This window comes from Lates calcarifer, linkage group LG4 (assembly GCF_001640805.2).
Source record: "Lates calcarifer isolate ASB-BC8 linkage group LG4, TLL_Latcal_v3, whole genome shotgun sequence".
In the NCBI taxonomy this organism is placed as follows: Eukaryota; Metazoa; Chordata; class Actinopteri; family Centropomidae; genus Lates; species Lates calcarifer.
The window spans coordinates 17,290,005-17,317,898 of record NC_066836.1 but is presented as its reverse complement, the minus strand read 5'-3'; the positions used below and the strand labels follow the sequence as shown (position 1 = coordinate 17,317,898).

Here is a 27,894-nt window from a genome sequence, read left to right as displayed (position 1 = left end):
GCGATTTGTGACTCTCAGTTAAAATTATCCCTCAACGAAGGGTTGCTGGAATAATTTTAACGACAAAATAAAATACTTACATAACCTCTACAGGAATTTCAACACATAAACACCCCCAAACGATTTTTGGCCGACAGTACTTGAATGCACCTTTAGTCCGGACCAGGGGGCGTAGGTTTGACCGGCTTCTCGGAGGCTCAGACACAATGAACCGTCAGACGGTGAGGTGCACGCATGTTGGGTCCGAGGTATCGGCACGGTTTTAGCACATTATTTTTCTCCATTGTGCCTTTTCTTTGACTTTCTTAGTAATTTTCAAACTACTGATTCGCTGTATGGCGGTAACAAGGCTAAACTGGAACCGGTTGGCTCGTCGAGTTTGATGAAAACGAGGTCGGGATCAGACTACCGTTAGCCCCTCCTGGCGGATTTTTTTTTCGTTATTTTTTTTTCTAGCTAAAGCCAACTAAACAAGGAAGATAACAATGTCGTTGACTGCTTCATCTGATTATTTCGCTGCCGAGTGTCTGGTATCGATATCTAGCGGTCCTGTCCTGCACAGACCCACCCCGGTCGCCCCCGCCAGCCAGCCGGCCACGGTGGGCCTGCACCCCGGGGAGCCCGACGGTTCAAGCGAGGACAGGGAAGTGCGGGAGACTCTGAGGCTGGAGGGGGCGAACATGATGGCTGTGGCCGGTATCCTCACCGACCTGCACGGTAAGTTCCGCCCGATGTCGGCCTACTCGGAGAGCAGCAACTCGTCATGTGGTGGGGAGAGCGGTTACACCACGTTGTCCGACCCAACCACCCCTACCATGACCCCCTCAGCCACCCCGGTCCCCGGACAGCAGCTGAGGGGGGGAGGAGGAGGAGGAGGCGTGGGGGCCCCGCGGTCCCCGGTGAAGCGACATCAGTGCACTTTTGACGGATGCGACAGAGTTTACGGGAAATCGTCCCACCTGAAGGCACACATCCGGACACACACAGGTATGGAGACAACAACAGTTTACAGTTACATTAGCAGCTAACATGTTATGTACATACATAGCTAACCCCTGAATATAAACTGTGGCCACAACTTCTGCTTTGTTGGTGACGCGCACACCCAGATCTTATCAGTGGCTATTTTATATTTCATGGGAAGCTAGTAACAGCGTGGTGTTGGCAGTTTTTCCCTGATTTACCCTCGACTTTGTTCAGTAACGTGGGCAAACAAAGAGGGAAAGACAGAAAAACTCCCCTTCAGAGACTGACAAAGAAGTAAACTAACAAAAGAACTGGGCTGGACGTTAAAACCGGTGACGAAGGTCTTCCTCCCGACTGGATTTGCATATGAAATGAACGTAAGACGAAACCTTAACGTCGAAAGCAGAGAGTTCATTGTCGGACACAGCCTGTCCTGTTGATGGCAGCAGCAAGTGCTTGATGTTTGGCTCTTCAGTTCTTCTCTGGGCATCACATCCTCTTCCTGGGGTGTACTGACGAGTTAAAACCGACTCTATCTGTAATGTGTAAATGTTTAATAAAACGTTTGAGGAAGAGCTGCTAGAGGGAGGGGTCAGCCCTGCGTCTGATACGCCCCACGTTTCATCAGGTTTTGTGTGTTTGCTGGGGAACTATCACCGAATATTTTGTTGCGTCTTACTTCACAATCTGTTGTATAACTTCAGCTCTTAACCGTGTGTTGGCACAATGTTAAAATCTAGATTGAGGCGGAAACACCCGTTAGAATGATAGCGGAGCTGTAGCGTTAAGAGGTGCATGTGATTTTTTTTTCCGCAAAATGAGGGTAATTGGTACGTTCAGGGTCACTGAGCAGGCGCACACGGATTAAGGGCAGGAAACGGCTGAGAAGAAACTGTGGTGGGAACGCCCACAAAGTCCTGCAACAACAACGTGGCCCGGCTTTGTGATCTTGAAAATGGCTCCGAGCATCCTACTCGCTTATCGTGGTTTGACTCATGTTGCCTGCAGGAGATTAAGGCTAGCAGTAATTTAGGGAGACTAATCTGGAGAATCTAAATCCTAGATATGTTTTGTCACGTATTTAATTATGAGAGATTAATATATTTCTGTCTACACCATACTTCATAAAAGAAATGCAGGCTGTAGATTTATGTCTCTATCTTTGTATTTAATTTAAAACTTCAGTTTGCTCTTGGGGTACAGTCACAGACAATGTACAAATACAAAAATAATAAACTGAACAAAGTCTATAAAGCAGCTTATAGTAGTTAAAGGAACAATTTAAAACAAAACACACCATAAAATGCCTACATAATGCCTAAGACATGTTATTAAAATGTGAAAAATGTAATTGCATCAATGTAGGAACAGTTAAATACTATGTCTGCCTGTTTGTGAAGAATGAAAGATGAAATAATAAAAGGGCTGCCTAGCTCTTACATGGGCATAAGTAGCACATCTCAGAGCTGAAATGATTTGTGATTAATTGATCAGTTGGTCAATAGAAAATTCATCAGTAACCCTTAGTCCCAGTCTCAATTAATTTATTAATTAAAATAATAACACACATTTGCTTCTATTTAACCACTTTACTGCATTAGGGCATCACTGTGTTGCAGTAATGCAGTACTCCCAGCTGCTACTAACATGTTTTTTAGTCATTAAACAAATCTGTCGTGTGCTTGTGTTGGTGACAAGGTGGTTAATGCTCATCTCTGCTCTCGTCTGTCTCCATGCTGCAGGTGAGAGGCCCTTCCCATGCACCTGGCCTGACTGTGAGAAGAAGTTTGCACGCTCTGATGAGCTAGCTCGCCACACCCGCACCCACACGGGAGAAAAGCGCTTCCTGTGCCCACTGTGCGACAAGCGCTTTATGCGCAGCGACCACCTGATCAAGCACGCCCGTCGCCATCCTGACTTCCAGCCCTCCATGCTGGGACGCAACAAGGGCGCATCCACTGTTTCCAGTCAGGCTATGCACCATTAGGATGGTTTGGGTTTTGGGGGGTGGGGGTGTTCCTGTGCACTCGGGGTCAGCAGGAGCACAGAAGGTCACAGTGGTTTCAAGTTAACCAGCTACAATCAGATCCACTGACGAGGATTTAGCATTGCTGTGTTGTACTCAAAAATGTGCACATACACAAACGAACACACACACAAACAGGGCTGGAGGTGAGGGGGGAAGTAGCCTCGCCTCTCCATTCACACAGATGAGTCATGTGACCGCTATCCACCTGTGCAGCATAACAAGGGTTGGGTGTAAGAACGTTCCAAATCTGTAAGAACTGAAGATTTGTTAAGAAATTTGCTTTTCGATTCCACCTATCGTTTCCTGAGAGCAAAGTTTGGACCTACTGCACTTCTTTTTACATTTTTGCTTATATATGTGTCAAAGCACATGTATAATGTTTACAATACAGCAGAGTGGAGCTATGCTTTCAAAAGTATAGCTACACTTCATAAAAGACAGTAATGACATAGTGAAATGTAATCACTGCATGAAAAAGGAGAGGAAAGTCCATTAACATGATGACACATCTACTACAGGATAGTATAAGAATGTAGCGTTTTAATATCCTGTGTTGTGACATGGTGAAATTCAATGGTGAAACCTTTTTATTGATCGAATAACCAGATGGGAAGTGTCAGTTTTTGGTTTATCTTCTGAATTATATGTCGGACGAATCAAGGTACTTCATCACATTGATGCAAAAATTCTGTAAATCCATTTATGCCATGCAGCTGTTATTCTCAGTGATTTGCAGCATTGCCTAATACAGTATTCTTAGGCTTTTAATGCCTCACAAAATAAAAACTAAAACCATTCAACTTCTGCATGGCACAACAGAGAATATTTATTTTCTTCTTTTGACCAAAATACATCAAAAAATACCATATCATTTATGACATGTTTATGGCAGTCTAAACCGTATGAAAATAAATGTGGTTTGTGCTTTGAATGTACTTTGGTTTTCTTTCTTAATCAGGATTCGATAAGAGTCGGAATCATTAAGCAGATTTCAGTGGATAAAATAAACCCAACCCTAAACTTAACCTCATTTTCTCAAACTGAAACACTTTCACAAATTGCAGGGATTTCTCACATTTTCTGTAAAAATCTGCATATTCATCATCAGCCAAAACACCTCTGTTTTCTTGTGGTTAATTTGCTGATTGTTGTTGTGCTCTTCAGCACCATTTATTTACCATGAGTAGCACAATGTTGTGATGTTAGGTAGTGAGGCAGTGAGTAGAAGCTTTTTTAGCTTTTCTTTTTTAATAGCTTTGCTGAGTCTGTATTCTAAGTTTTAGTGGTGACACATTCCTTTTTTTATTGCATTAGTAACTATCAATGAGGTGATATATGTCAATATTTTTTCTTGTATACTGAATTAACAATAGATCAAATATTAATTTTGCCAGAAAGTGGATCAAATCTCACTGTAGAGGAGCTGTTTGCACGCCATTCTTAAGTCTAGATCAGTTATCACTCATGAAATGCTGACACATAATACACAGTAGTATTATGTCTTATAGTGATGCAAATGTATATAAGCTTTAAGCTTTTAATCTAGAAACATGGTAATGCTACTAGCAGCAGAATTAATACGTGATGACTTGTAGTCCTTATATTAGGGTTAACAGTATATGCTTGATAAGATGGCATTGCCTGTGAGTGTCAGTGTTTTTTTTAATTTACATTTTTGTTAGTGACAGAACTGGGAAAAGTATGCGGTGGGATCAAAATATTTAGGGGGAAAAAAGACGACATGAGTTGAGCTTGGTTCTCAGCCTGCTCCCTTCAAAGTAAAAGCGTTCACTCATCATTGTTGGGGAGTTACACGGTAGAAACATATTTCAGGATCAGTTGTTTCTACAGGTGTAACTAATAACAACAGCAATAACTGGAATGCAGCCATTAATAATGTTATTACTTTTGTCTTTGGTAAATTAAAATGGCCACTGTCATAAAGATTTGATACAAACAAGGATTTGTTAAGAACCTGTTTAGTTCACCTAAATATTCCCATCAGTTCAGTAGTCCTAATGAATTATATGAATCATCACAAGAAATGAAAACAACATTCAAAAAACCGAATCAAGCAAAGCTCATGTGAAGTAAATGTTTAAAATTTATTTGAGTACATACAGAGTCCAGGTCTGATTCTAGAGGGGTTGAATCTTTTTCTTGTTTAATGTTTCCACACTGTTTGTCCAACTCATGGACATATTCCTTTATCTCAGTGAACAACAAATCTTCAGGAAACTCTGAAAGCCTTAAACTATGTCATAACTACTTTGCACCATGTTTACAGTTGATCATTGTATAGGTATATATGCCCTCCTGCGGGCTCATTACAGATACTCATTATGCAATATGGCACTTTTTTCTTACAGGTGTATTTGGCTGAATAGTGTAATGGCTTGCACTGTTACTATGCTTCTCCAAGCAAGCACTGTGGAACTTTGCTAATGTGTTGATAACCAATGGTTTGTAAAACTGCCTTTTTTATTCAAATGCTTTAGAAAGCGTGATGAAATAACTGGGTAGTTGTTGTTTTTTTGCTTTGTTTATTTTAGAGTTTGCTTAGTCATCCAGGCCATCACCTGTTGTGGAGTTTGTTTAATTAGATTTTTTTTTCCTAGATGGGACACACATCATTATTGCTCCCAGATCTGTTGACTTATGTTTCCTCCACACTAAGATCAAAGAACTTCAGATGTCTTCCTCATTCACATCAAACCATCTTCATTATACCATTTCACTGTAGATCTGTTTGTCTTTATCAGGAGCTGTACTCATTGAGGTGAATGCAATGCTTTTGAAAGTTTTGTACATGTTTCCTCAGAGGTTCAATCTGTTGACAGTTTCTGGCTGCTGCTGGCAGTAACCAGAAACACATGGACTGTTTAACAAAGGAACACACATACACAATATATATATACTTCTTTTCTACGCTTTCAAATGGAAATATATCCTTCCATCATCAGATGGAAAGGTCTTTTCACTCCGACTCTGTCCGGGTCTCAAAGCTATAATATCACAAGAAGAACATACCTCACTGATTTTATTTTATTTTATTTGCCGTATCTGTGCAGAATCCATCCAACCTGTCTCTCAGAACTTCCTATAAAGCCATTGAACCTCGGGTTTCAGAAATTTGTTTTTATCAGCCAGATGGTCTGTTTTGTACCCTTTGTCCTTATATTGTCTGTATATGCAACATCACTACTACCTGTGTAGCAGCAGAATTTCCTTTTCCCCTGCCTCTACGAACTTCTGTTGTTAATAGACAGTGGTAAACGAATCTACTGGATAAATCACCAACAGTCCCTGTTGTCAAAGCTCAGCAGCTGTTTTAGTCACCAAGGGAAAGACTCACTGTTGGCTGGGGCTGAAAATCATTAGTATAATGTAAAAATACCTGTAGACTGTCACGTCACTGCAGATATCGATTGAAAGAGCTCAGTCCAAATCTATTTGTTCATATCACTGAATGTGGCTTGATGACAGACGAGCATTATCCACTTTGGATTTAATTTGTGCTGCGCTGCCTTGCTGAGAGAAAAAGAAGCGATAATTTCTCTTGTCACCACACTAATTCAGATATGCACATTGTACAGAAACGGATGTTTTTTAAATTGATGCCTAATTTTTACATTAATGTAATTTTTAAAATCCTCTTATCAAAGCTTTAGTTAAGGTTAATAGGAGGAACTGTGGAACTAAATAATAACTGCAACAAGCTGTTTTGATATTTATATTCTCAGGTGTCTTAAATTTTGAGCTTTGGAGTTTCAATATTTCCTGTGCAACACCGAAGTACAAGCATGTTTTATTTCTTTTATTATTCTGATTAATTTATTACAAAAAAGACGTATCATTTGTGTGGTTTAATTATTCTTTTCATAACTCATTTTGTGACGTGGAACTCTACTAATATTAAATGGTTCCATTGTTTGCTTGACATGAAAATACCAGTGCTTTTTTTTTTTTTTTTAAATAAAAATCCCTAAGTTGATTGATGTGTTTTTGTTGTTCTTCTACTCAAAGAAGTGTCGACCGATCAACAGAAATGAGTATTGGAGGAGTGACGTTCTAGACAAATGGCTTTGAATAGCAGGATGTCACTACAAGTGACATTTTGACCCAGTCAAACACCTGAGGCTGCATCTGAACTTTAACTTGTGTGTTAATGTGACTGGCAGGGCTGTAGCTGTATTTGATTAAAGTCTCCATCTTGGCCTCGTCTCTGTTAACTGCTGCTCTTTTTTCTGACCCAAACAAAATGGCAGGTGCACTCCCATGTGTCATATTAGTGTTGTTGCCACCATGACACAAAGAACTGGGTTTCTTATTACAAAGTATCTTGTTTTAATGACAAGTCTGTTTGGAGTTTTAACAAAAACACTGATTTGGTCTTATTGGTCTAATTCTGCTATTTCTTGTTATGACATGATCATTTGGTTTGTTATATAATAAGAGTCATGATGAGAATCTCATTGTTAAGCTTCTCAAACCAAATTTAATGTTGAACATTAACCTTAAAGAAATGGTACTTTTGAAAAGACACATTCACTGTTTGGTTTTGGTGAGTGAAAGGCTGGATGACCTGAGCCCCAAAAAACTCCTGACATGACTGTGGGTTAGTTTGTAAATGTAAAGTTCAATATCAGCTGAGGTGATAGGGGCTGGAAGTTGGTACAAACATTCACTTGGTCTCAAGGATGAACTGATTAGATTTTGGTGGTCAAATGTCAAAGTTCAAAGTCACTGTGACCTCACAAAACACATTTTTGGCCTTGTGAATGCAATATCCCAGGAATGCCTTGAAGAATTCACTTGGACTCAAAGATGAAGTGATTACATTTTGGTCAGGGTCACTGTGACCGCACCAAACACATTTTTGCAATAACCTAGGAATCCACAAGCTAATTAACTGTAACTGGACTGACTGGCAGAGACACACAACTGTGCAGTTATCATTCTTGTTAGATTATTTTGTTTTATGGTTTGGATTTCATCAAATTAACACTGAGAAAACCATCGCACAGAGAGGGGTGGGGGGGTAGAGTTTAATAAGGTACCAGCAGCTGATTTATGCACCACTGGCCATGGTGTACAACACAGCACGTGTAAGTCCTCCTCAGAGTTCATCTCTGTTTCTGCTGGCAGAGAGGGGAGGCACGTCACTGTGAGCAGGATGAGGAGCCACATGTCGAAACCCAAGTTCCTCAGTTTCCTGCTCACGCCGGTGTTTGGTCCCGTCTCTGTCCCAGTCTGTTTCCACTGCCTCGTCGTCCCAGATGGTGGACGTCTCTGTGTCACTGAAGTAGCCGGGTTCGCCAGTGTAGTGTGTCGGGAAGAGCAACAAAGGATCCACTGAAAATGCTCTCAGGTCCCTCTGCTCAAAATACTGCATGTACTCGTCGCTGAGGGGAGAAGGAAGTTCACATGTTAGAAAATGATGAATGAGGCAGTTTCACTTTAGTGTAGACTGAATACAAAAGCTCTTACTGACATTCAGTGGTTAACATTTGAATATATAAATATTAGATGAGACTCACCTGGGATGCTTGTTGAACATGATTGGTAAGAACTCATCAACAGGTAGCATTTTGTTAAGGGGTTTTGCCTGCAGGAGCTTCTTAGCCCCCTGCAGGGATAGGACGTAACCCAAGGTCCAGTAGGAGTATCCTGGGTGCACAAGGTTTCTGACTCCCTTTACCCAGTACTCTGGCTCCTTCACCTGCAGCTGCTTACGACCCACATAACTTAATGGAGACAGGTCAGTGAGAGGGGCGTTTTGAAGAGTTATGGTAATATGTAAGGGGTTCAATCGATACAAAAATGAGAGACAGTGTCAAGAATTTACTCACATTAGGTCCCAGTCAAGTCCCACCCTCTTCACATTGTCCATAATGGCCACCAGCCTGCTGCAAAATCTGGGCTCAAATCTCACATCATCCTCCAGCACCAGCACCTGCTGCAGTTCCTCCTGCACCACCTAGGGGGCGAGAAAGAACAGCCATCACTTTTATGAACAGCCTCAGACTTAACCTGTCCACACTGCCACACAAGTACCAACTCCAGTGTGCTGTACACCATCCTTGAATTGAACTGAAATGTGTATCATATGGCTGTACCTGCTTCCAGATGTTGTAGTGGCTGAGGAAGCAGCCAATCTCCCCTCTAGTCAGCACACGGTCTGAATACGGGTCTTTATACCCGGGCAGCATGTCTATACCCATGGCCTGCAGCTGAGAGGAGTTCAATGCTCTGTGGACAACACAAGTAAATATGCTTCCTCACTATCAGTATAAGATTTGTTTCCTGACATTTTCAGCCTTTCTCTTTCTCACCAGCGATTCCTACAGTAATGCTAAAAACACCCTAACATGGTTAAGGCCCACCATTAAAGAAACTTAAACTAAAAGACTAGTTTTGAGTTTCACAACACAGAGTATCTTAGATTCAACACATTTTATCATACAGAAACAACATAGTGGCAGTGGTACAAAGTATACAAAGCGCCTTTTCTTCACTGCACGTATTTTACTTAAGTATTTCCATTTTATGCTACTTTATGCATTTACTCACTCCACTACAGTCATATCTGTTGTATGTATGTTGTGTTTATTGTTGCTAGCAGTGGTGTTAGAAGTACTCACATCCTTAAAGATAAACCACAGTTCAAATTTAATCTGTTACAAGTAATAATCCTGTATAGTTAAAATTAAAAGTGTATCAGAAGAAGTACAAGTACCACAAACATGTAGTTAATTGTAGTCACTGGTTACAGTTACTTTGCAGATTCAAATTTTACATTCAAAACAACTTTTGTCTAGAATAAAGCTACAATATTGATGTATAAGTGATAATATAATAAAATAATAAAACATAAGACACATAACAGTCTGAAAGAGATTATTCTAAACAAAATTACTTTTGATACTTTTTTTGACTGCATGTAGTTCTTACTTCTGAGTGCTACTGCAACTGTTACTGTATGTCATACTTGCCGTCCACGGCCTCTGTCAGTGTGGCGTTGACGCCAAGGACAGCGAGAGAACGCAACATCCTCCCTCGCCGGTCTGAGCGGCGCTTCAGATTGATCAGAAAGATCTGGAAGTGGAACAGAGTAAAGTGACCGTTCACTTAAACAGCACTCCAACAACAGGAACATATTTGCTCAGCTGCTGAAAATATATCTGCACCTCATCACATCCCAGCTTTCCCGGTTCTTTGGGTGTAGTGTGCACATACTTTGAAGGCTCCATGCTGAAGTCAACTGGAGGGAAGGTTCACACACACATTTCACATGGATATATTGTTAAATTACATTTTTCTGGCACAGTCGTTTGGGTTCTGAGGAATTTCTTAGATCAGTTCAACATCTAACTAATGTGAAATTGTAAAAGAGGAGGGAGAGTGAAATGAGAGGAAGCTGCCTTTAACAGAGGAGTGAGACATGTGTCAGGACTGTGAGAGCTTAAAAGACCAAATAAGCTCACACAGGCCGAGGAAATGGTCAGCAAAGACTGAGGATAGAGAGGCTTAAAATTCTCAGTCACAGAGTCTATCACAGTATCTGCATAAAACAGAGTAAGTGCTTACTGAGAGCCTCTGTCAGTGTGTGGCTAAAACTCTCCTCTTCCTCCTCCAGTGTCTGGTCTTGCTTGAGGGGCACTGGTAAATATCCATAATGGTCCCTGTTGCACACATACATCTGGACCCCTGCAGAGGAGAGGAAGTGGAGATCTTCTCATTACTTGAAATGCTGCGGCACATAAACTTATCCACTAATGGTGTGACATGAAAACGATCTCTGACCTGCTTGCCTTGCAGAGAAAGCGAAAGCCATGATGTCGTCTAAGTGGTAGGGGTACTGATGGTGAGGGGGGTAGAAGGCCAACGCCCTGCTGGCTCTGCGCCTCAAATCCAGCAGGTAGGTGGAGTGCACCATGGGAACTGCAAAGCAGCCCTGCCGCTTCCACTTCCGGATGGGAATGTACTCTGGGGTTCGTCTGTAGTAGCCCTGTGTGGGTATTATAAGAATGAAAACAATAATTTTTGTACGTAGTGGTTGCTGTGAGTCTTTTGGAATTGCAGTATTTTGCATGTCTGTACCTGAGGAGTAATACCACACCAGAAGTTGGAATAAAGACTTTTTGATTCCAACATGGGCGCCACAATCGTCAGATTCTCTGCCATCATGTCAGATAGCACCTGGCGGTTTGTCAGCAAGTTGTCACTGTCCACAAACTGAGGGACAAAGAAATAACATTATTGCATACAATAATGCAGCAGATGACAGAGCGGTGATGTGATTCACCAGATACTGTGACTGTTTTCCCATCTCACCAGTATGTAGTCAGTCCACAGTCGTCTGGCAGCTCTGAGCGCTGCCTGCTTTAACTTCATCACATGGGTGAACCGAGAGTCAGGCCAGTGTTTTGGACTCTGCTCATCTGCATAAGAGCTGAGAGGAAGAGAGACTGAATAATGAACTGAATATGTCAGAGGAGATCAGGTTTACTAACACACCATTAAATGAATGACTAAACAGTATCTGGATGGTGGATAATAACTGGAGTTGCTGCTTCAGAGACATTTTATTTTGTGGCAGTGCTTCACCTCGGTTGCTCCAGTGGTCTCCACTCCACAGAGTGGTACAGGTGCTGGACTCCTCTGAGCCACTCCTGAAGGATGGCTGTGCTGTTGTCCACACTATGGTCAGAGGCTGCCCTGAGATCACAAAGAGTATTACTAAACACTGATTTCACCTCCTTCTTTCCTTCTTTCTTTGCTTATTGTTTTGTGTTTCAATTAAATCCACATCTTTTCATTAGCAACTAAATTGAACCATCATTTCTCTGAATGTTTTCCTGGAACATGCACTTTTTTTTTAAAATGAACTGATCAACACAACGAATAAATGTAACTTTACCAGATGGCAATTCGGTCCTTTGGATAGTCCAGTCTGTCGATGCATCCCAAGAAGTAAGGGAGGCTGTGCTGTGTGTTACGTGCGAGGATGGTGATGAGCACTGTGGGTTTCAGCAGGGAGGACTCTCGCCGGGCTGGCTGAAGGAGAAGATGATCAGCCAGCAGCTCCTCTGTGCCGGTGTGCAGGAAGAGCTTTCCTGCTAAAATCACAATAAATAATCTGAATCCCACAGATTCAAAAGGCATATTTCCAGCAGGACACGTTAATGTCTCTGTAGACTCAGACTGGTGTAACTGAGAGAGAGAGAGAGAAAAAGAGAGAGAGATAGACTCACACACACATGATAAAACACACACACACACACACAGAGAGAGAGAGAGAGAGAGAGAGAGTCTGAAGAAGACTGAGGTGGCCCACAGAGATGTTTGGAAAGTTCAGTGATGTCAAATGTTGACTAACCAATCTGATCTCATAACCTCAAAGTTCCTTTAGTAGCTGAACTGGGGCTTTCAGTCATATGACCTGATCTTCATATCTTTAGACAAAATGTGCCCAATTGTCATGAAAATGTTTAAATATCCATTTTTGTCTACTTTTTGACTTCCTGCTCATGTTGGCTTTAAGCACAAATATGAAATATTACGTATTTAAAAAAGTATTAATTGTTTCATCTATTGCTAAATTATAATTAATTAACAAAGTGTCATTAATTACATTTTTCTCAATGTTGCCTTTAATTCGTAAACATATTCATGCAATGCGCACTTGAACCTAAAAATGAAGTAGTCTGACAGGCTGCGCGGAACACAAGAGCAGAGTTATTCCACCCGGACGGCTTTCAGCGTTGCACGCCGGCAAAACCTGAAAACTCAGCTCACACATGTAGTAGTGTATCCTGACACTAAACTGTGCTTAATGAGCCAGTGTTTTGCTATGAGATACGTCTAGTCGTTAAAATGTCTAAAGCGTCAGACAGGGTGGATGTGTCCGAGACACCTCCGCCTCCGAACTGGATCCTGCAGCACCCAGCGGTGAGTGTTACTGGGGCTCTGTGCTGCATTCACGGGTCTGGTGATGAATCCTGCAGTAACCAGAGTTTTTTTTCCTCTTTGTGTCAGTATCGAGAAATGAAGAATCTGGAGGTCGGGGACAGCGCCCAGGTGCACGCAGCCTTCCTTGTGTACATGGATCTCGCTGAGGGTGAGTTTCTGAAGACATTACAGGAGCCGCTCTGTTCTCTTTGTGTGCCATTTAATTTGGATGTGTGTGTCAGAGACAGAGGGTCATTTAACAAGAAGGTATGCTGAATTAACCAGCAAACATCCTGTTCACGGCCTTTACATCATTTAATATGTAATTCTTTGATTTGATTTGTTTTATTTGAGTCTATAGACAAAGATTAAGTGCAGTTTATGTGTAAGTGTAAACTGTAGACTCTTCCTTTCTTTAATAAAACTCCCTTATTTTCCAAAAAATAGTACTGAGGACATGAACTCGGTAGCTACAACCTTGCTCAATAATGTCCATGTCAATTTTAAGTTTCCTGTTTGAGACATTAAAGTGACATCTCATCCTTTCAATTTATATAACAAAATCAATACAGGTGAGTTTGGTTATGAAGTTTAAAAGTTACTCACACTACAGTACCTTCCTTAGTTTCCAAGAAAGCCTACCACTCTCACACACTCAGGCTGTGCTTCTTGTTCTCCACAGTGCGTCGGTGGAAAGAGGTGTCTTGTGTCAAGAGTCCTGAACTGCAGGTGGTTTTGTTGGAGGGGAGGGAGGAGGAAGGAGCACCCATCCAGACTGTCCTTCCTCTGCCTGTTCACCAATCTCTGTGCCACAAAAGGTGATGAGACCCTGGAGAAGCTTACTGCTCACTGCTTCATTTGTTTTTTCTTTCTTTAACCAGTTTTTACTTTCACTCAGGTCATCTTCCCAATTTTTCACAACTTCTCATTTGTAATCTTCCTCTCTGCTGTGCAGCATACGACACATACTGGACAGAGGCTTTCCCATGCTGCTGTGTGCCGTGGCATCTGACTCCACTCTGGTCTACCAGAGGATGACTGATGGGTTGGTGACACCCGACCCTCCTGTAGGCCCCTTCCAGGATGTGGGGCGCCGGCAACACCGGAAGAGACGGCAGCAGCGCTGAGTCATTGGAGGAAGAAGATGATGAACCATAGAGGGGCAGAGAGGGAGAGGCTGAAAGCTGGTCAGTCTGTCTGTATGAGCTACCTTTAAGATAAACACAAGGACTGACTGACACTATGGAAGCAGGTGCAACTGGACTGGTCCAGGTGGTGTATGTGGGTGTTAGGCCCGGCCTGTGGTTCCATCTCAGTCAATGAAGTCAGTCTGTTTGTGTTTCACAGTTAATTGTCTTGTGACTCCTTAGTTGCTCCCAAACCTGCTGTGTTTTGGACGTTTGTTGTGCTTACTATAAAGTTGAATAGGTGCTCTTTGAATGAAATCAGGGATGTGTTTACACAGCCCTGTACTGTATGGGGTCACATGCCTTCCTCATGACCATCAAATAGTGCCTAATGAGTTGGATCCCAGGGCATCCACAAAACATTTCAGTTGCCTTACAAGAGTCCAACTGTCACTGGACTGAGGCTGGTACAGATATTGACATTTGAAATTTATATAAAATGATTATCAAGAGATTATCAAAAGACACAAATATTTTTTGATGATTAATGTAGCTAAATGTGGCTACCAAGGAACTGTGGCTGTAAAGAACTACCAGACACAGTTAGTGTATCTCTAATAAATGAAAAGTTTGTTTTTAATCATATTTAGTTTTTTGCTTTTTATTGTATTATTCCCTTTAAAAACAGAAGTACCTTATTTTGAAAGGATAACTGCAGGTTAAAAGTAAGCAGTACAGAACCTCAAGAGATTAGCTACAAATCTAGCTAACAGGGAGAGTGTAATTTGACTTTATTATCTGTCGAAAGAAGCAACAAATTTTAAAACATTTTTGGTATAATTTTTTATGTCTGAAGTTCGCTAACCTTGTGTAGCTTAGTAATGTAAAGGAGTTTCAGTCATCTGGTGTTGTAACGTTAATTTATCTTCCTGAGTTTGTTTGTTTACTTTTCCATTTAGTTTGCTCTTATCTGAGTTAAACAAATGTTCAAATATTTTGTTGACTACCACACTTTACAGTTAGAAAATAAACTTATCAGTGCTCCCTGGTGGACAAATTATTATTATTATTAATTAATTAATTAATTAATAACTTAACTGACACATCTTCAGTATTAGCATAAGTTAAAATCGCCTGATAAACATCAGCCATAGCTATTCACTGTACACTGATGGTCTTTAAGAGCATTAAGCAAGTTTGTATAATATGGTGCAGGACATTTGCTACCACTCATCAGCACGGTAATATGGTATTTATTTTGAATAATATCACACTTGGCTGAGCTACAGATTCATGTTGCAGGTTGTTTGTATCAGCTGTACAACAAAACAGTGTCAGCGTGTGGATAAGTTACTGAAAACACTTTTTATTTTTCTAGAAAAACAAAAACTTCAACATAGAAACTGAACACAACATAACACTGGTGAGCGAAATACATAATCAGACTAATGTGTAGTGTTGCAGTGTCCACCCTGTTGGGTTAAACATAGAACAAATACTGAAGCAGGGCACGTCAGTAACCCTGCTGTGTGAGTGCATGTGTGTCTTTTTTTTAATGGTGCAGCAGTGTCTTAATGAGAGCAGGGACTTGACTATATGGGACAAAGATTACAACACTTCAACCCTGAGCCTTATTCAACATAAATACTCTACGTCATAACAGAAACAGACATGGACAGACGAACACACTGCACTGGCCAACGTGCTGTAGAAAAGAGGTTCATACTGTGGCTTGGAATGCAGGAAGTTTCCAACCTGTTGACTTTTCAGGGAGGCATTCAAGGATGAAGTATTGAAAATGACGCCTCTAGACACATTATTTTCACATTGACTCAGTGTCCACAACAGCACTGGTCATTTCTGCTGTTTGAAACTTAGATTTGCAACAGTCTGTGTTTCACGTGTCTGCAGGAAGTCTCAGTGACAGCCATGTATATTAACCTTTCAGGAGTTATCCAAGAAGGGAAAGAAAAGCAAACGTCTCTTAAGATCCCAAGATTTCAATGGCTTCATCAAGAAAGTAAACCTCAATGTTCTCTATCCTTTTGAAGAGCTTTGAAGACATATGAATACTGAATCATCTTTGAACTGGACGAGCAGGTCGTGAGCAGAAGGGCAAAAAGGTGCTTGATTGAAGTCAGTAATCCATTCTTCTCAGGCGTGTACATACAAGGGACAGTAAAAACAAGGCAGTCCCCCCCCCCCTGGATATGGTATCACATGGTATAGTCCATCCATTAACACTGGAATGACAGTTCCTCTCATTTTGGGACTGATGGATACTTGACCACAGTGCTATGTCAGCTCCTCCTCCTCTGAACAGTAGTCCCGGCCCTGGATACATCACAGAGAGATGTTCATGTTCTGAGATTTCTATTTGATGGTGCGCATTTTTTTTTATTTTAATATTCATATTAAAATGAGCTGAGGTAAATGTATTAGAAATCACATGTGAAATGGGCAGTTAATAATGAATGAAATGAACAGCTGTAAAAACAAAATCTTCAGCAGGTCATTTTGATATAAGGAGTGAGTTAATTAGAGAAAAAGAATTCAACAATCTAAAAGAAACAGTAAAGATGTGTTTCCATTGTGGTCCTTGTTGTACAGAGCACAATGTTCTTCCTAAACTCACCACAACACAGATATTGAACTATCATACAGGGACAAATTTAATGAATAAGAGGCTAATTACTCAACATTAGCAGGCTAAAAGGTCAAAGATAAATGCAGCTACAGGACATGTTGAATTTTGACTAATTTTTTTCTGAATTGAAAACATGTGGCTCTGTCATTCTTACTATTGTTCTCTTTAGCTGCACACACATGTATATGTACTATACAGTCCAAAAGAGAGTGCAAACCATTTTCTATAGGAGCTATTGAAAGGTATCCTGAGACATGTAAGAAACTACAGGCAGAAAGAGTAAAACTAGTGTTAGGGCTGGGCGATAAAACAATAACAATAATTACTGCAATATAATTTTACATTGCGATATAAATATATAAAATAACATATACATATACTACATATAAAATTATGTTAACATTTTCCTGGGTATAAATGTAACAAATGGTTGATAATGATTATGTTTGATATAACTCTTTTCCATGATTAAATCTCATTAGTGTGCACAGAAATGAATCACGAACCACCAATCACGTCACAGGAATAGAAGTATGCATTTGGCAAGTGTTTGTCATGTTCTGACCATAAAGAAGAGTTTAAAACCACATTTAATCATCTGGTTTCTTCAAATTTCACTCAGGAGCACTGCTTTTAAATTGAAATAAATAATGATCAGACATTTATCATGATAATTATCGATATCAACTGATATGATAATTTTTATTGTGATATCATTTTTGGTCATATCGCCCAGCCCTTACTGGTGTTATTTTCTGTTTAACAATCCCTACCCCATCTGTGGCTTCTCATCTGCAAACAAACATGTTTGTTCTGAGAATATAAGTCTTTAAAAACAAGTATTCATTAAAAAACACTAAATATTGTCCCATCGAGAGCTGTCCACTGTAGTTTTTAGCAATCAGGAGTAAACAGAGCATTTGTTGGGAACTATTTTTAGCCGCAGATTAATACACATTTGGTGTGCTGGTGAATATTTCCGCCAGCAGGATGATACACCGTCCTGCTGCCATCATCCTGTATATGGCAATCAGCTCAAAATAAATTACACTGCCTTAGTTGAATGTAATGAGGGAACAATGTCAGCCAGTGCAGCAGTGTGGTTCATACTGTATACGTCAGAAGATAAAACAGAATAAGATTTTGGATACATACAATACTTGTAGCAGAGTCAATTTTTTGTTGCTTTTAGTCTTTTCATTTGTTGACAGTGACTTCACTGCCATAGAGCAATAAAACCTGGGTCATAATTTACGTAAACGACTCCTCTGTGTGACCAGATCCAGTCACACCACGGCACTGTCAATAAAATACTACTTTAAATAAAATACTACTTTAAATAACCACACTAGTGGAATGCACTGGGACTGACAGATTGAGGCTCTTTTGTGGCAGCATTATGTCATCTGCTGTGCCCTCACTTGCTACAGATTTGCTGCAGTGTTGGGATTAACTTCCATTATGTCATTTAGCGGAGCTATTCTGGGGAAAAAACACTAAATCAAAAAGTGATGTTCCCTTGATGGCTCGTCACTCCTTACCTTTTCAATTTTCTCATCCAACATCCTGAAGAATTCCTGCTGACTCTCTGAGGAGTGGATGCTCCTGCAAAGAAACACGGTGCAGCTGGTTAGAGCCTTGCGGTGTAAATGCGGGACATGATGAAGAGTTAGATGATGACTGAAGAAAACAGACTACTAGTACACAACATGTAAATATATGATACTGGTATTTAAACAGCAAGTCAGTCAGTGACACTTACAGTATCTTTTCATTTCCATTTGACCCTGTTTCATCCATATGTTGACCTTTACCGAGGAGAGCACTTTTCTCCTGCAGGAAACCACACACAAATACGTGCAAGTACACACAATCAACTGTCTCATCAAATAAGTTTAGTTGTCCAACTCCAGTATGCAGCTGAGTGGAGAACATAGCATAAGATAAACATAACTGCATTAACTAATCAAACTTTCTAAAATGAGTTATTAGAAAATATTAATATCTAAAAGTGCTTAAGTTTACATAACAAATGCCTGGTAGTGATAGGAAAAACATTATCTTCTAGCATTACTGTGTTAGACTTTTCCCTGTTTTCCATCACTGATACGCAAATGTATGTTGCACAGCACAAATCTGATCACGTGTCTGAATATAAAGTTTATGTCATGGCTTAGTTTGCATGCAAACTGATATCAACATTAAATACAGAAAAAGGTAGAATACAAAGAATACAATAGAATCACACACTGTGCTGTCCTGGCCGTCCACTCCTCCCTCCTCTCCACTGATGTACTTGACTTTCTCCACTCCTTTCATCTTGTACTCATCTGTGACAGAGTGGGAGACAGAGAAGCAGAGAGGAGCACATCTCCTCTTATTAATACACGACAGCGGAGGCCAGTGGGCAGACAGGCACGCAGAGGACGACCCACTCTCGCTCTGATCGGCAAGATCCTCTGGGTTAATAGTTCTCACAGTTCAGTACTTGGCAAAGTAATTATGTGCTTGGATTCTCACGCTGCCGATTAAATCCCCTCTTAACAATGGTTGGCAAGCGGCGAACACATGAGCTGTCAGTCTGATTCTCCTCTTTGCTCTGCCTCTCCATCTTTTCTCTCACACATGCACAGCCCTCCTCCTCCTCCATGTCACCCCCACGCAGTTAGAAAGGAAATGAAAATACAGATGCATAGTAATGATGGCCTGATGGACACATACAGTCATAACACATCACGTTAATATTGTGTGAGGTATGATTATTGTAGCCCACACTTATTTACATCTTACTGTAAATCTGTGGCTGCTGTGTTTTTTAAACACCATTTTTTTCTCATAAGATTATTCAGAATCAGAATCCTTTATTCATCCCTCACGGGAAATTGTTGAAACTCTCCCGTGTTTGTTCGGCCCCTGTACAGACGACAGAACCACATTCTACAAATGTAACTGTTTGTCCCTTCATGCACAACCTGCCTTTAATAAAGCACTAATCAGAGGTCAATAACAGCTGAGAGAACAGGACAATTAACTAAATACAATCCATTATTAATTACTGACCTTTAAAAAAAAAAAGATACAACACTTCTTCATTCTCAACTTTTGAAAACAAATAGATGTACTCACAGAAGATTTAGTTAGTCATGAAAATAAAGTTATATTGTAATCGAATCAATTTATTGTATTTCCCAAAAAATATCTATATATGTAAATATCGGTCAACCAAAACTGTTATAAATAAGCTATCATTGATTAATCCACTAATCAACAGAAAATTAGTCAGCAGCAATTTTGAGTCACATTTCAGCTGAAAGACTAAACATTTCCTGGTTCCTTCTTCTCCAGTGTGAAGATTTGTTACTTTTCTCTCTTTTAGATCTTTGAGTTTTAATCTGTTGGTCAGAAGAGGAAAGGCTCTGGGAACTTTCATAGATCACACAATGACTCAGTCAATTGAGGAAAATATATTCAGATTAACTGATTGTGACATTAACTGCTAGTTGCAGCGACAGATGAGATTCACCTTAAAAACCATGGTAGCATTTTATTCAGCTCCAAATGTTTGACCTTTCATGTGCACCTGCCTTTAATAGAGTGTCCATCATTATCTGACATCAGGATCAGAGAGCTGACCAAGTCTTCAAAGGTCTATTCTAGCACTACTGAATATATTTGAATCATTATTTTAGTCTAAATACCTGTACTGATATAAATATGACCTTACTTGTAAAAATGACTGTACTGCAGATTGTGTTACAGAGGAACCTCCATGTCAGCAGTGAATGACTTTGACTGACCTGAGAGCAGGTCCCCGTTGCTGTAGGCTTTATTCTGGCTCTCCTCACCGTTGGGCACGGCAGACACCTGCTTGGCAGAGGTGCAGCCCATCTCCTCCTCCTCAGCTGCTCTCCTCCTCACTCCTCAGCATGACAGGCACACCTGGGGGACAGGTGTGAGGGAGCGACAGTGTGCGGTTACGTTTTTTTTTTTTTTTTTTTTATGAGGAAACCTCAGCTCTCAGACAGTCAGGCCTCTTGATAACGGTTTTGTCTCTGAGGAAATAATCTGAGGAGTGCGTGGTCCCTCTTCACCATCACAACCAACAGGATCTCACCTCTTACAGGAATGGAAGTGAACTAGTCCTCATTTCGCAAAAAGTAGAAATCCCCTGGACTCCGGCTTGTGAACCACTACTTTTTCATAATCAATTAGTCATGAAGCGCCCCACCCTGGAATTAAAACACTCGAGCATCCCAATCTCTTCCCGAAAAGACAATAAAAATAGACGGTGTCGCCGGGATGTGAGTCACGCACACGCCGGTGTCTGGGAAAACACCAATCAGAACGTGCGCACGGCGGTGCCAGCTGCACCGCAACAATAAGGCCTTTCAAGCTGTTGGGATGCCACTGTGCCAAGCCGCCGGGGCATTTTATGAGTGAATGAGGGGGTTTCTGCGGCGCTCAGAGGATTAAACTGTGGCCGCGTACAAGAGCTCCCATCTCCACCGTTATGTCGGCCTGGAAGACCCGCGGCAATATGGCTAACATGACACACATATTACTTGATTGCAGACTAAGTATTTCGCATAAGGCTCCGGGAAACGCAGAGTGATTGATCCCCATATGGTTTAGTTGATCCTTAACGCGCTGGCCGTACAGCTGAGTCCAGCTGCAGAGTCAGCTGCCCCTCACTCACACACACACACACGCGCTATCCTCCTCACTATTATCCTTCATTTGGACATTTATACAGATAAACGCTGCAGCTGCTGCATCCTGTAAACGGTGCAGCACTGGGCTGTTTCATTCATTTGGAGGCAAGCAAATAAGAAACAAGAGAAGTAAAAGGAAAAATACATTTTCCTTAAAAGCTGCAAAACGTAGACCATCGTCTCGTTTCACCGCATCGGAGAAAAGGGAAAACGATGATCAGGGTTCCCTTTACAATTAATAACAAAAGATGCGAAAAGAGCAGCCATTCTGCGGCCAGCAGGAGACGCAGATCACACAGACAGGAGCCACATAAACAAACAATAGATTGCGGAATAAATGCGATGGGGAAAATGTAGCTACCTTTCTGGTTTATCCATGGCTCAGAGCTCCTTCCTCTGGTTCTGGGTCAGAGAGGCTTTACTCCAGACGGAGGACCCGCACACACCGCATCTGAACCTCTCGGCTCAACACAGGCATCAGCAGCAGTCGAGGTGCAGTCAGTCCGTCTGCCAGCTGTCTGCTCGGACTGCTGAAGCTCATGTCCTGATACCGTGCTACTGATCAAACAGCGCCTACTGATTACAAAATGCTAAAGACAGTAAAACAACAGATAAAATGAATTATTAAGACAGATATTTTTGATAAATTACTACTATTCACCGAACACAAAACTGCACATCGTTTTCCATATAATTTTAGCAGCGTATCCTACCTCTTCATGCAGCGGAAATTTGATTACGAAGTTGCAGTTTCCACTCGGATCTAATTCACCGACGCACCGTGCACTTCCGTCCAGCTCATTTCTTCTGCCTCATCAAAGTTGACAGCAGTAACGCACAAACTTGTTGAAGTTCCGTTTCTCGTATATAAGCGACAGTTGACGCCGCCGATTACTGACCTGCGTCAACATGATTTTACTGACGATGATCGCTCGTGTGGCGGACGGACTGCCGCTCGCTGCGTCCATACAGGAGGATGAACAGGTATGAATGAGACTTAGCTTCCCTGTGTAGCCTCTCTGTAGGAAGAGAACTACAAGCCGAACTCCATACAAGAACTGTGTTGTTTAAAGACGGCGAGCTTAACCAGCCAAAAGCAAATTCTATAAATGTTTTGATTCTTGGTAAAAAGTATATTGGGAGGTTCGGCATATCATTAATAATAATTAGTTTAATAAAATTATACATTTACTTACCAGTAACGTACGTAGTTAGTACTTCACTGCGTGTACATTTATTTATAGAGTTGTAGGAATTAAGTAAAGACACATTCTAAGTTCAGCTAAATATTTTTTTAAAACTGCTCATTTAAAACTGTTTGTGTAGTTAAGTTAAATGAATTATTGTTAAATGTGTAAGACTGTAATGAATGCAGCGTTATCTCCATCTGCCAATTTTACCTTAAATATTAGAGGTGTAACGATTCTCCAAATCAGTGGTTTGATTACTTTGTCTTTTTGTTTTGTTTTTGCGGATGTTTGTGCTTGATCACTCCATCATGATTGGCCCAAAATAGCCACATGCTATACGCAGGCGTAACGTGTGGTATTTACGAAATATACAACTGGTTATAAATTTTTAAAAAATCCCTGGTTTTAAATAGAACAATAATTTTGTTCTCAACCTGTGTTATAATGTTAGTGGTTTAGTGTGATAAGTGTGAAATAAAAATTAAAGTTTTGATACATTAATTACATAGTGAGAACACAACAGGTGGCAGTGGGTTGGAGTTGGGGGGGTTATCACGATTCTGTCTTCTCATATCGCGAGATTGTCGACGTTTTTATCGTGGTTTCGGTTACAAAATCGTTACGCCCTTATTAAATAGTCAAATGTATTCATGTACGTAAATGTGTTCCAAAGACATTATGGTCATATGGTCAGTTATTTAAATGGGAGTCTTGATATAATATTCTACAACTGCCATACAACTTTATGTTTGTCATTTCCTGACTACAACCTGTTTATATTGTCAGTCAGGGAGAGACCTCCAGCAGTACCAGACCCAAGCCAAGCAGCTGTGCCGTAAACTGAACGCTCAGAGTCCGGACCGCTGCACCCTGGAGGCCGGGGACATGAACTTTCAGTAGGTTCACACTGTTGTACTGTTGTTCACTGTATTATCAGAGAGGAAAACTGTTCCTCCTGTAATGCAGTGCAGTTAAGTTTGGTGAGGTTTAGTTTGATATATGTGTTACCATGTATTAAAGTCATTATAAATAACCACTGCTTTGGGCTGAACTTTTTTGTTTCTTGTTTTCAGCTATCTAATATCACAAGGTGTGTGCTACCTGTCCCTCTGTGAGGCTTCATTTCCTAAAAAGATGGTTTTTGCGTACCTTGAAGATCTCCACAATGAGTTCCATGACCAGTATGGAAGAAAAGTGCCCACAGTGACGAGGCCATACTCTTTCATTGAGTTTGGTAAGACTGTTTGTGATGTCTTAGCGGTGCATTGTCTCTGCAGGAAGAACAAAAACCTTCATACACCATACATTCATTGTTCTAGACACATACATCCAGAAAACAAAGAAGACATACGTTGACAGCAGAGCCAGGAGGAACCTGGGCAGTATCAACACAGAGCTACAGGACGTCCAGAGAATTATGGTGGCAAATATTGAAGAAGTTCTGCAAAGAGGAGAGGCTCTTTCTGGTAAGTAAAGGAATTTTAAAAATCAATCCTGGCCAGAGATTTAGAACAAAACACAAGGGACAAAATACCAAGAGTACTATAATACAGTAATAACTACTACTTTTGTGAGAGTTGCATTAAATTGTTGGTCTGTGTATGTGTCAGGAAGGCTCTGGTTCTGGTTTATGGTAAATTATGTGAGTACATTGTGGCTGTATTTTGGACTGCATCATATTGTTACACCAATTTTCTAAATAAAATGTACATTTCTGAGTATTGACAAAGAGAAGTCCTATTCATTTCAATATTTGCATTTTTCTCCTCAGCTCTTGACACAAAAGCAAGCAATCTGTCATCCCTGTCAAAGAAGTACCGCAGCGATGCCAAATACCTCAACACTCGCTCCACGTATGCCAAGGTGGCTGCAGTGTCAGTGTTCTTCCTTACACTCATCGTCTATGTGCGCTTCTGGTGGCTCTGATGAACTATTTAACAAGCACTTTGACACTAGAGGGGGCAGTGACTCTTTGAAATCGAAGCATTTAAACAGATCCGGTTACATTTCCGTCACATACCAGGGTGCCTTAAAGGGGTCATATACAGTCTGTCTGCGTTGAGGGTCAATGTTCTTTCTGTGCTTTGTTCAGCTCAGAGCTACATTAACAGTATAAACTGAGCCATTTGTCTGTGATGGTACTTCTCTGTGTATGGAAACAAATGCTTCATGGTGAGTTCATGTAACCTGGTTTACTGGAATATTAAGAGAGGGTGTTGACAGATTAATGTTTACACACTGGTATCAGGGTTTCAGCATTAGAAGAAACCATATATGCAGGTTTTGTGAAAAGTCTTAATATTGTGATAAAAGAATGTTTATTGTTCACAAAGTTTAAATTGTAACAAAGTCTTATTGAAAATATTAAATATTTATCAAATTATCAGTTTCTATTTTACATCTGTATGTATGACACATGAACAGTGAACAGAAGTCCTCCTCTTTGCAGTGTACATACACTTTCCTGGTCACACACACATTTACAGAAGCAGCCCATATTCATACAATGAACACATTATACAGAGCAAATGTCATGGAGTTTCAGGAGAAGGAGCAGTCACACCTATATACTTTGGAAGCTGCTCTGTGTAACCATTGTGATGATGGCTGATGTTGGAGTGGCTCTGTTAAACAAATAAAGACAGAACAATTGAGACTCTGTGCTCTTGTGCCACTGACGGCTTAGCAGGCTTAAAGTAAATGATCCAAAGGTGACATCAACAGGCACCAAAACAGAATCAGTTGAATCACGTAACTTCCTGAATTAAGCCGTTTTCACATGTGATCTCTGGACAATGAGCGGAGAATCAGGTCTCCAGAGTTGCACATGTGTAGCACAAAGTCAGCACCTGCAGGAAGACTGAAAGAGACCAGCCCAGCAGAGGAGAGCACCATCAACACACCCACCCACTCACTGTTACTGGACAATTACCTGCTCTATTCACGCACTGGTTCAGCTGGACATTACACAGACTTTATAGCAGGAGGCAGGATAAAATCTGTTTAATGTCTGGTCCGACTGATTCAGACGTTTGTATTCACACATGAAGCTCCGCAGGGTGATGTCTAGATAAAATCAGGTTTGCAGTGCATGTGTGAAAGCAGCTGTAGAGACATTGTGGATGATGGATGGATGTCAATCGATCAGATTTCAGTCGTAAATTGTAACAACATCAAAACAGAGGTGCTGAGTGAAAAACATAAAGCCTGGAGGTGCACTTCTCTCCACAGTTTCCAAGCTGATGGGAGATTCAGACTCGGCAGTAGAGTTCTTCATGACGCAGTTAAAAGAGCTGAGTTCTTGGCCTCCAATCCACATTGGACAACAGATTTATGCCAGCATATCAAAGTCATCTCTCTGCAAAAAAAACAACAACACACCAGTTGTTTATATGAAATCAGAATTATGCTTTGGCTCCTAAAAATATTCAATAACACATAAAAGTGTCTTATGACTTAAACATTAGTTATTTGCTTGAAACTAGACAACTGCAACAGAATAATACATGTAAGCAGATTCTGAAAACTTGCTCACCTCATCATTATAATTCATGACATGCTGCTTGATCTTGGAGGAGTCCACCCAAGTGACAAAATCTTCCATATTTCTGAAAAAGACACAGTCATGGGTTCAATACTTGATCTCTTGAGATGCTTTTAAACAGAACAGTAAACATCTTTATTGTTAACTTGCCAAATCAAGTCAATAGAAATGAAGATGGTCAAAAGAAAACACAGACGCCCACCTTGTGACTAGAAATGCTGGGTCTGTGACGATGTCTGGACCAACACGCACGTCTGAGCCTGAGTCAAGGTTAGCTACTGCAAAACAAATTCTACCCTCTGACAGTTCCTCTATAAGGCACAAAGCATCACAACAAACAACAACAGTTATAAGACATTTTGTGGGCATTGACAGTTGCAGTAATGAAGGATACGTCCTTGTTCAATGAAGGTGATGGCCGTCTTCAGGTTCTGAGCCATACGAAGGTTCAGCATGATGCTGGGCAGCCTCCTCCTGCAGGAGCCACACAGGTGGAGGTGGAGTAACAAGAGAACAGCCAGGTGATGGAGGATGGTAACAGCGACAGGGCTGAATGACAGTGTAACGTACTGACAGTTATGTTTCCTGTATTACCAGGATGTGTGATTGTTTACCTGCAGAATGAAGAAGCTGTGACTTTCTCTGTGAGGGAGAGATTCTGTTTGGTGGGGATGAGGCCGATGCCGTACCTTATGTGAAGAAGCAGTAAAATGATCAGAGTGATATCGGTGTGAATGAGTAGCTATCGTTCAAAGAGTGTTTCTATAATATGTAAGTGCAGGCGTTACAAAAGAGAGATAAAAGCTACAAAGCTACAAACGTCAATAAATATATATGACTGATAGTGAAGTGTTACTTCAGTTTGTCAGTTGCTCTAACACTCACAGTTTCTCCAGAAGTCGATGTGTACTCTGAGCTCTGAAACCGTCTTTCTCGTCCAGGTCTCTGATTTTCTGGGCCAGATCTCTGATGTTACGACTCAGCTTGTTGTACCTAAGACACAGGAGAGGAAAATAACACTATCAGAGTCCATGTCCATGCAACATCACCTGGTCATCTGAAACAAAACTTATTTTGGGTGAGACTGCTGCTGTATTCAGAGGGTTTGTTGACTAGCAGCTAGCAGCGACCACCCAGATACTCAGATACTCACTTGGTGTAGTCCTCCCTCTTCTCGATGTGATACTTCCGCAACACTTTGACCTCGTGCAGGTTGTTGTCCACTTCCCAGTTGATGAAGTCAACTTTCTTCAACAGCTTCTGTTCATGATACTTTAATTTACGAACCATTTTTACGCCCTGTGCTAGCTACGATTTAGTTACAAGACCGATTCCTTCACATGTAGCACCGAGTAGGAAACACAGGAAACACGTGTGCTTCTTCTTCGGCGATGATTTAAAGTCGAATTCTAGTCAAAATGGGCAGCAGCGCCACCTAACGCGTTTCAACGTCAAATATCATCTATTAGAGCGTTATTTTCCCCAACTGTCGAATAATATCTCATTAAACTATAATAAATATAATAAATCACTCCATGTATGTAGTCACTATTATACTGATTTAATTTACAGCATTTTGCTTACACACAAAAATACAGTGGACTCGTTTCATGAATGTTGTTCCAAGGGATATTTAATTACTTAAATATTTTTATGAGTTAAATAAGCCAAATATAAAAATATTTATGATCTTCTTAACTTATTATTTCTTACATCATAATTCTC

The 27,894-nt window shown here is 40.8% G+C and overlaps 6 protein-coding genes across 7 annotated transcripts; 3 read left to right on the top strand and 3 right to left on the bottom strand.

Moving 5' to 3' along the window:
* Positions 1-160: 160 nt before the first annotated feature.
* On the top strand, positions 161-6,989 carry zgc:153115 (uncharacterized protein LOC768186 homolog). Its single transcript, XM_018677214.2, has 2 exons — positions 161-987; positions 2,709-6,989. The coding sequence occupies exons 1-2, from the start codon at positions 486-488 to the stop codon at positions 2,951-2,953; spliced, it is 747 nt and encodes a 248-aa protein (XP_018532730.1). The 5' UTR covers positions 161-485; the 3' UTR covers positions 2,954-6,989.
* A 590-nt stretch (positions 6,990-7,579) lies between these two features.
* Positions 7,580-12,163, bottom strand: colgalt2a (collagen beta(1-O)galactosyltransferase 2a). Its single transcript, XM_018676155.2, has 12 exons — positions 11,919-12,163; positions 11,606-11,716; positions 11,333-11,450; positions 11,099-11,233; positions 10,802-11,006; positions 10,586-10,705; positions 10,186-10,259; positions 9,987-10,093; positions 9,115-9,247; positions 8,848-8,975; positions 8,536-8,742; positions 7,580-8,400 (listed from the first exon to the last, which is right to left on the bottom strand). Exons 1-12 carry the CDS (start codon positions 12,161-12,163, stop codon positions 8,115-8,117), a joined length of 1,869 nt encoding a protein of 622 aa, XP_018531671.1. The 3' UTR covers positions 7,580-8,114.
* Positions 12,164-12,738: 575 nt separating this feature from the next.
* On the top strand, positions 12,739-15,136 carry tsen15 (TSEN15 tRNA splicing endonuclease subunit). The gene is made up of 4 exons (XM_018676184.2): positions 12,739-12,949; positions 13,037-13,118; positions 13,632-13,767; positions 13,905-15,136. Exons 1-4 carry the CDS (start codon positions 12,875-12,877, stop codon positions 14,074-14,076), a joined length of 465 nt encoding a protein of 154 aa, XP_018531700.1. The 5' UTR covers positions 12,739-12,874; the 3' UTR covers positions 14,077-15,136.
* A 177-nt stretch (positions 15,137-15,313) lies between these two features.
* Positions 15,314-22,281, bottom strand: zgc:55943 (uncharacterized protein LOC406337 homolog). Of its 2 annotated transcripts, XM_018677212.2 has the most exons (7): positions 22,149-22,281; positions 21,797-22,025; positions 20,521-20,662; positions 18,974-19,053; positions 18,486-18,556; positions 18,265-18,328; positions 15,314-16,410 (listed from the first exon to the last, which is right to left on the bottom strand). In XM_018677212.2, exons 3-7 carry the CDS (start codon positions 20,609-20,611, stop codon positions 16,372-16,374), a joined length of 345 nt encoding a protein of 114 aa, XP_018532728.1. In that variant the 5' UTR covers positions 20,612-20,662; positions 21,797-22,025; positions 22,149-22,281; the 3' UTR covers positions 15,314-16,371. The 2 variants fall into 2 exon arrangements, with proteins under 2 accessions (XP_018532728.1, XP_018532729.1); XM_018677213.2 differs by lacking the exon at positions 22,149-22,281 and having other exon boundaries at positions 21,797-22,138.
* On the top strand, positions 22,271-25,008 carry sec22ba (SEC22 homolog B, vesicle trafficking protein a). The gene is made up of 5 exons (XM_018677209.2): positions 22,271-22,419; positions 23,412-23,521; positions 23,699-23,859; positions 23,945-24,091; positions 24,397-25,008. Exons 1-5 carry the CDS (start codon positions 22,345-22,347, stop codon positions 24,549-24,551), a joined length of 648 nt encoding a protein of 215 aa, XP_018532725.1. The 5' UTR covers positions 22,271-22,344; the 3' UTR covers positions 24,552-25,008.
* On the bottom strand, positions 24,925-27,551 carry imp3 (IMP U3 small nucleolar ribonucleoprotein 3). The gene is made up of 7 exons (XM_018677211.2): positions 27,323-27,551; positions 27,055-27,162; positions 26,784-26,858; positions 26,564-26,643; positions 26,372-26,423; positions 26,161-26,233; positions 24,925-25,983 (listed from the first exon to the last, which is right to left on the bottom strand). The coding sequence occupies exons 1-7, from the start codon at positions 27,457-27,459 to the stop codon at positions 25,957-25,959; spliced, it is 552 nt and encodes a 183-aa protein (XP_018532727.1). The 5' UTR covers positions 27,460-27,551; the 3' UTR covers positions 24,925-25,956.
* Between the last annotated feature and the right edge of the window lie 343 nt (positions 27,552-27,894).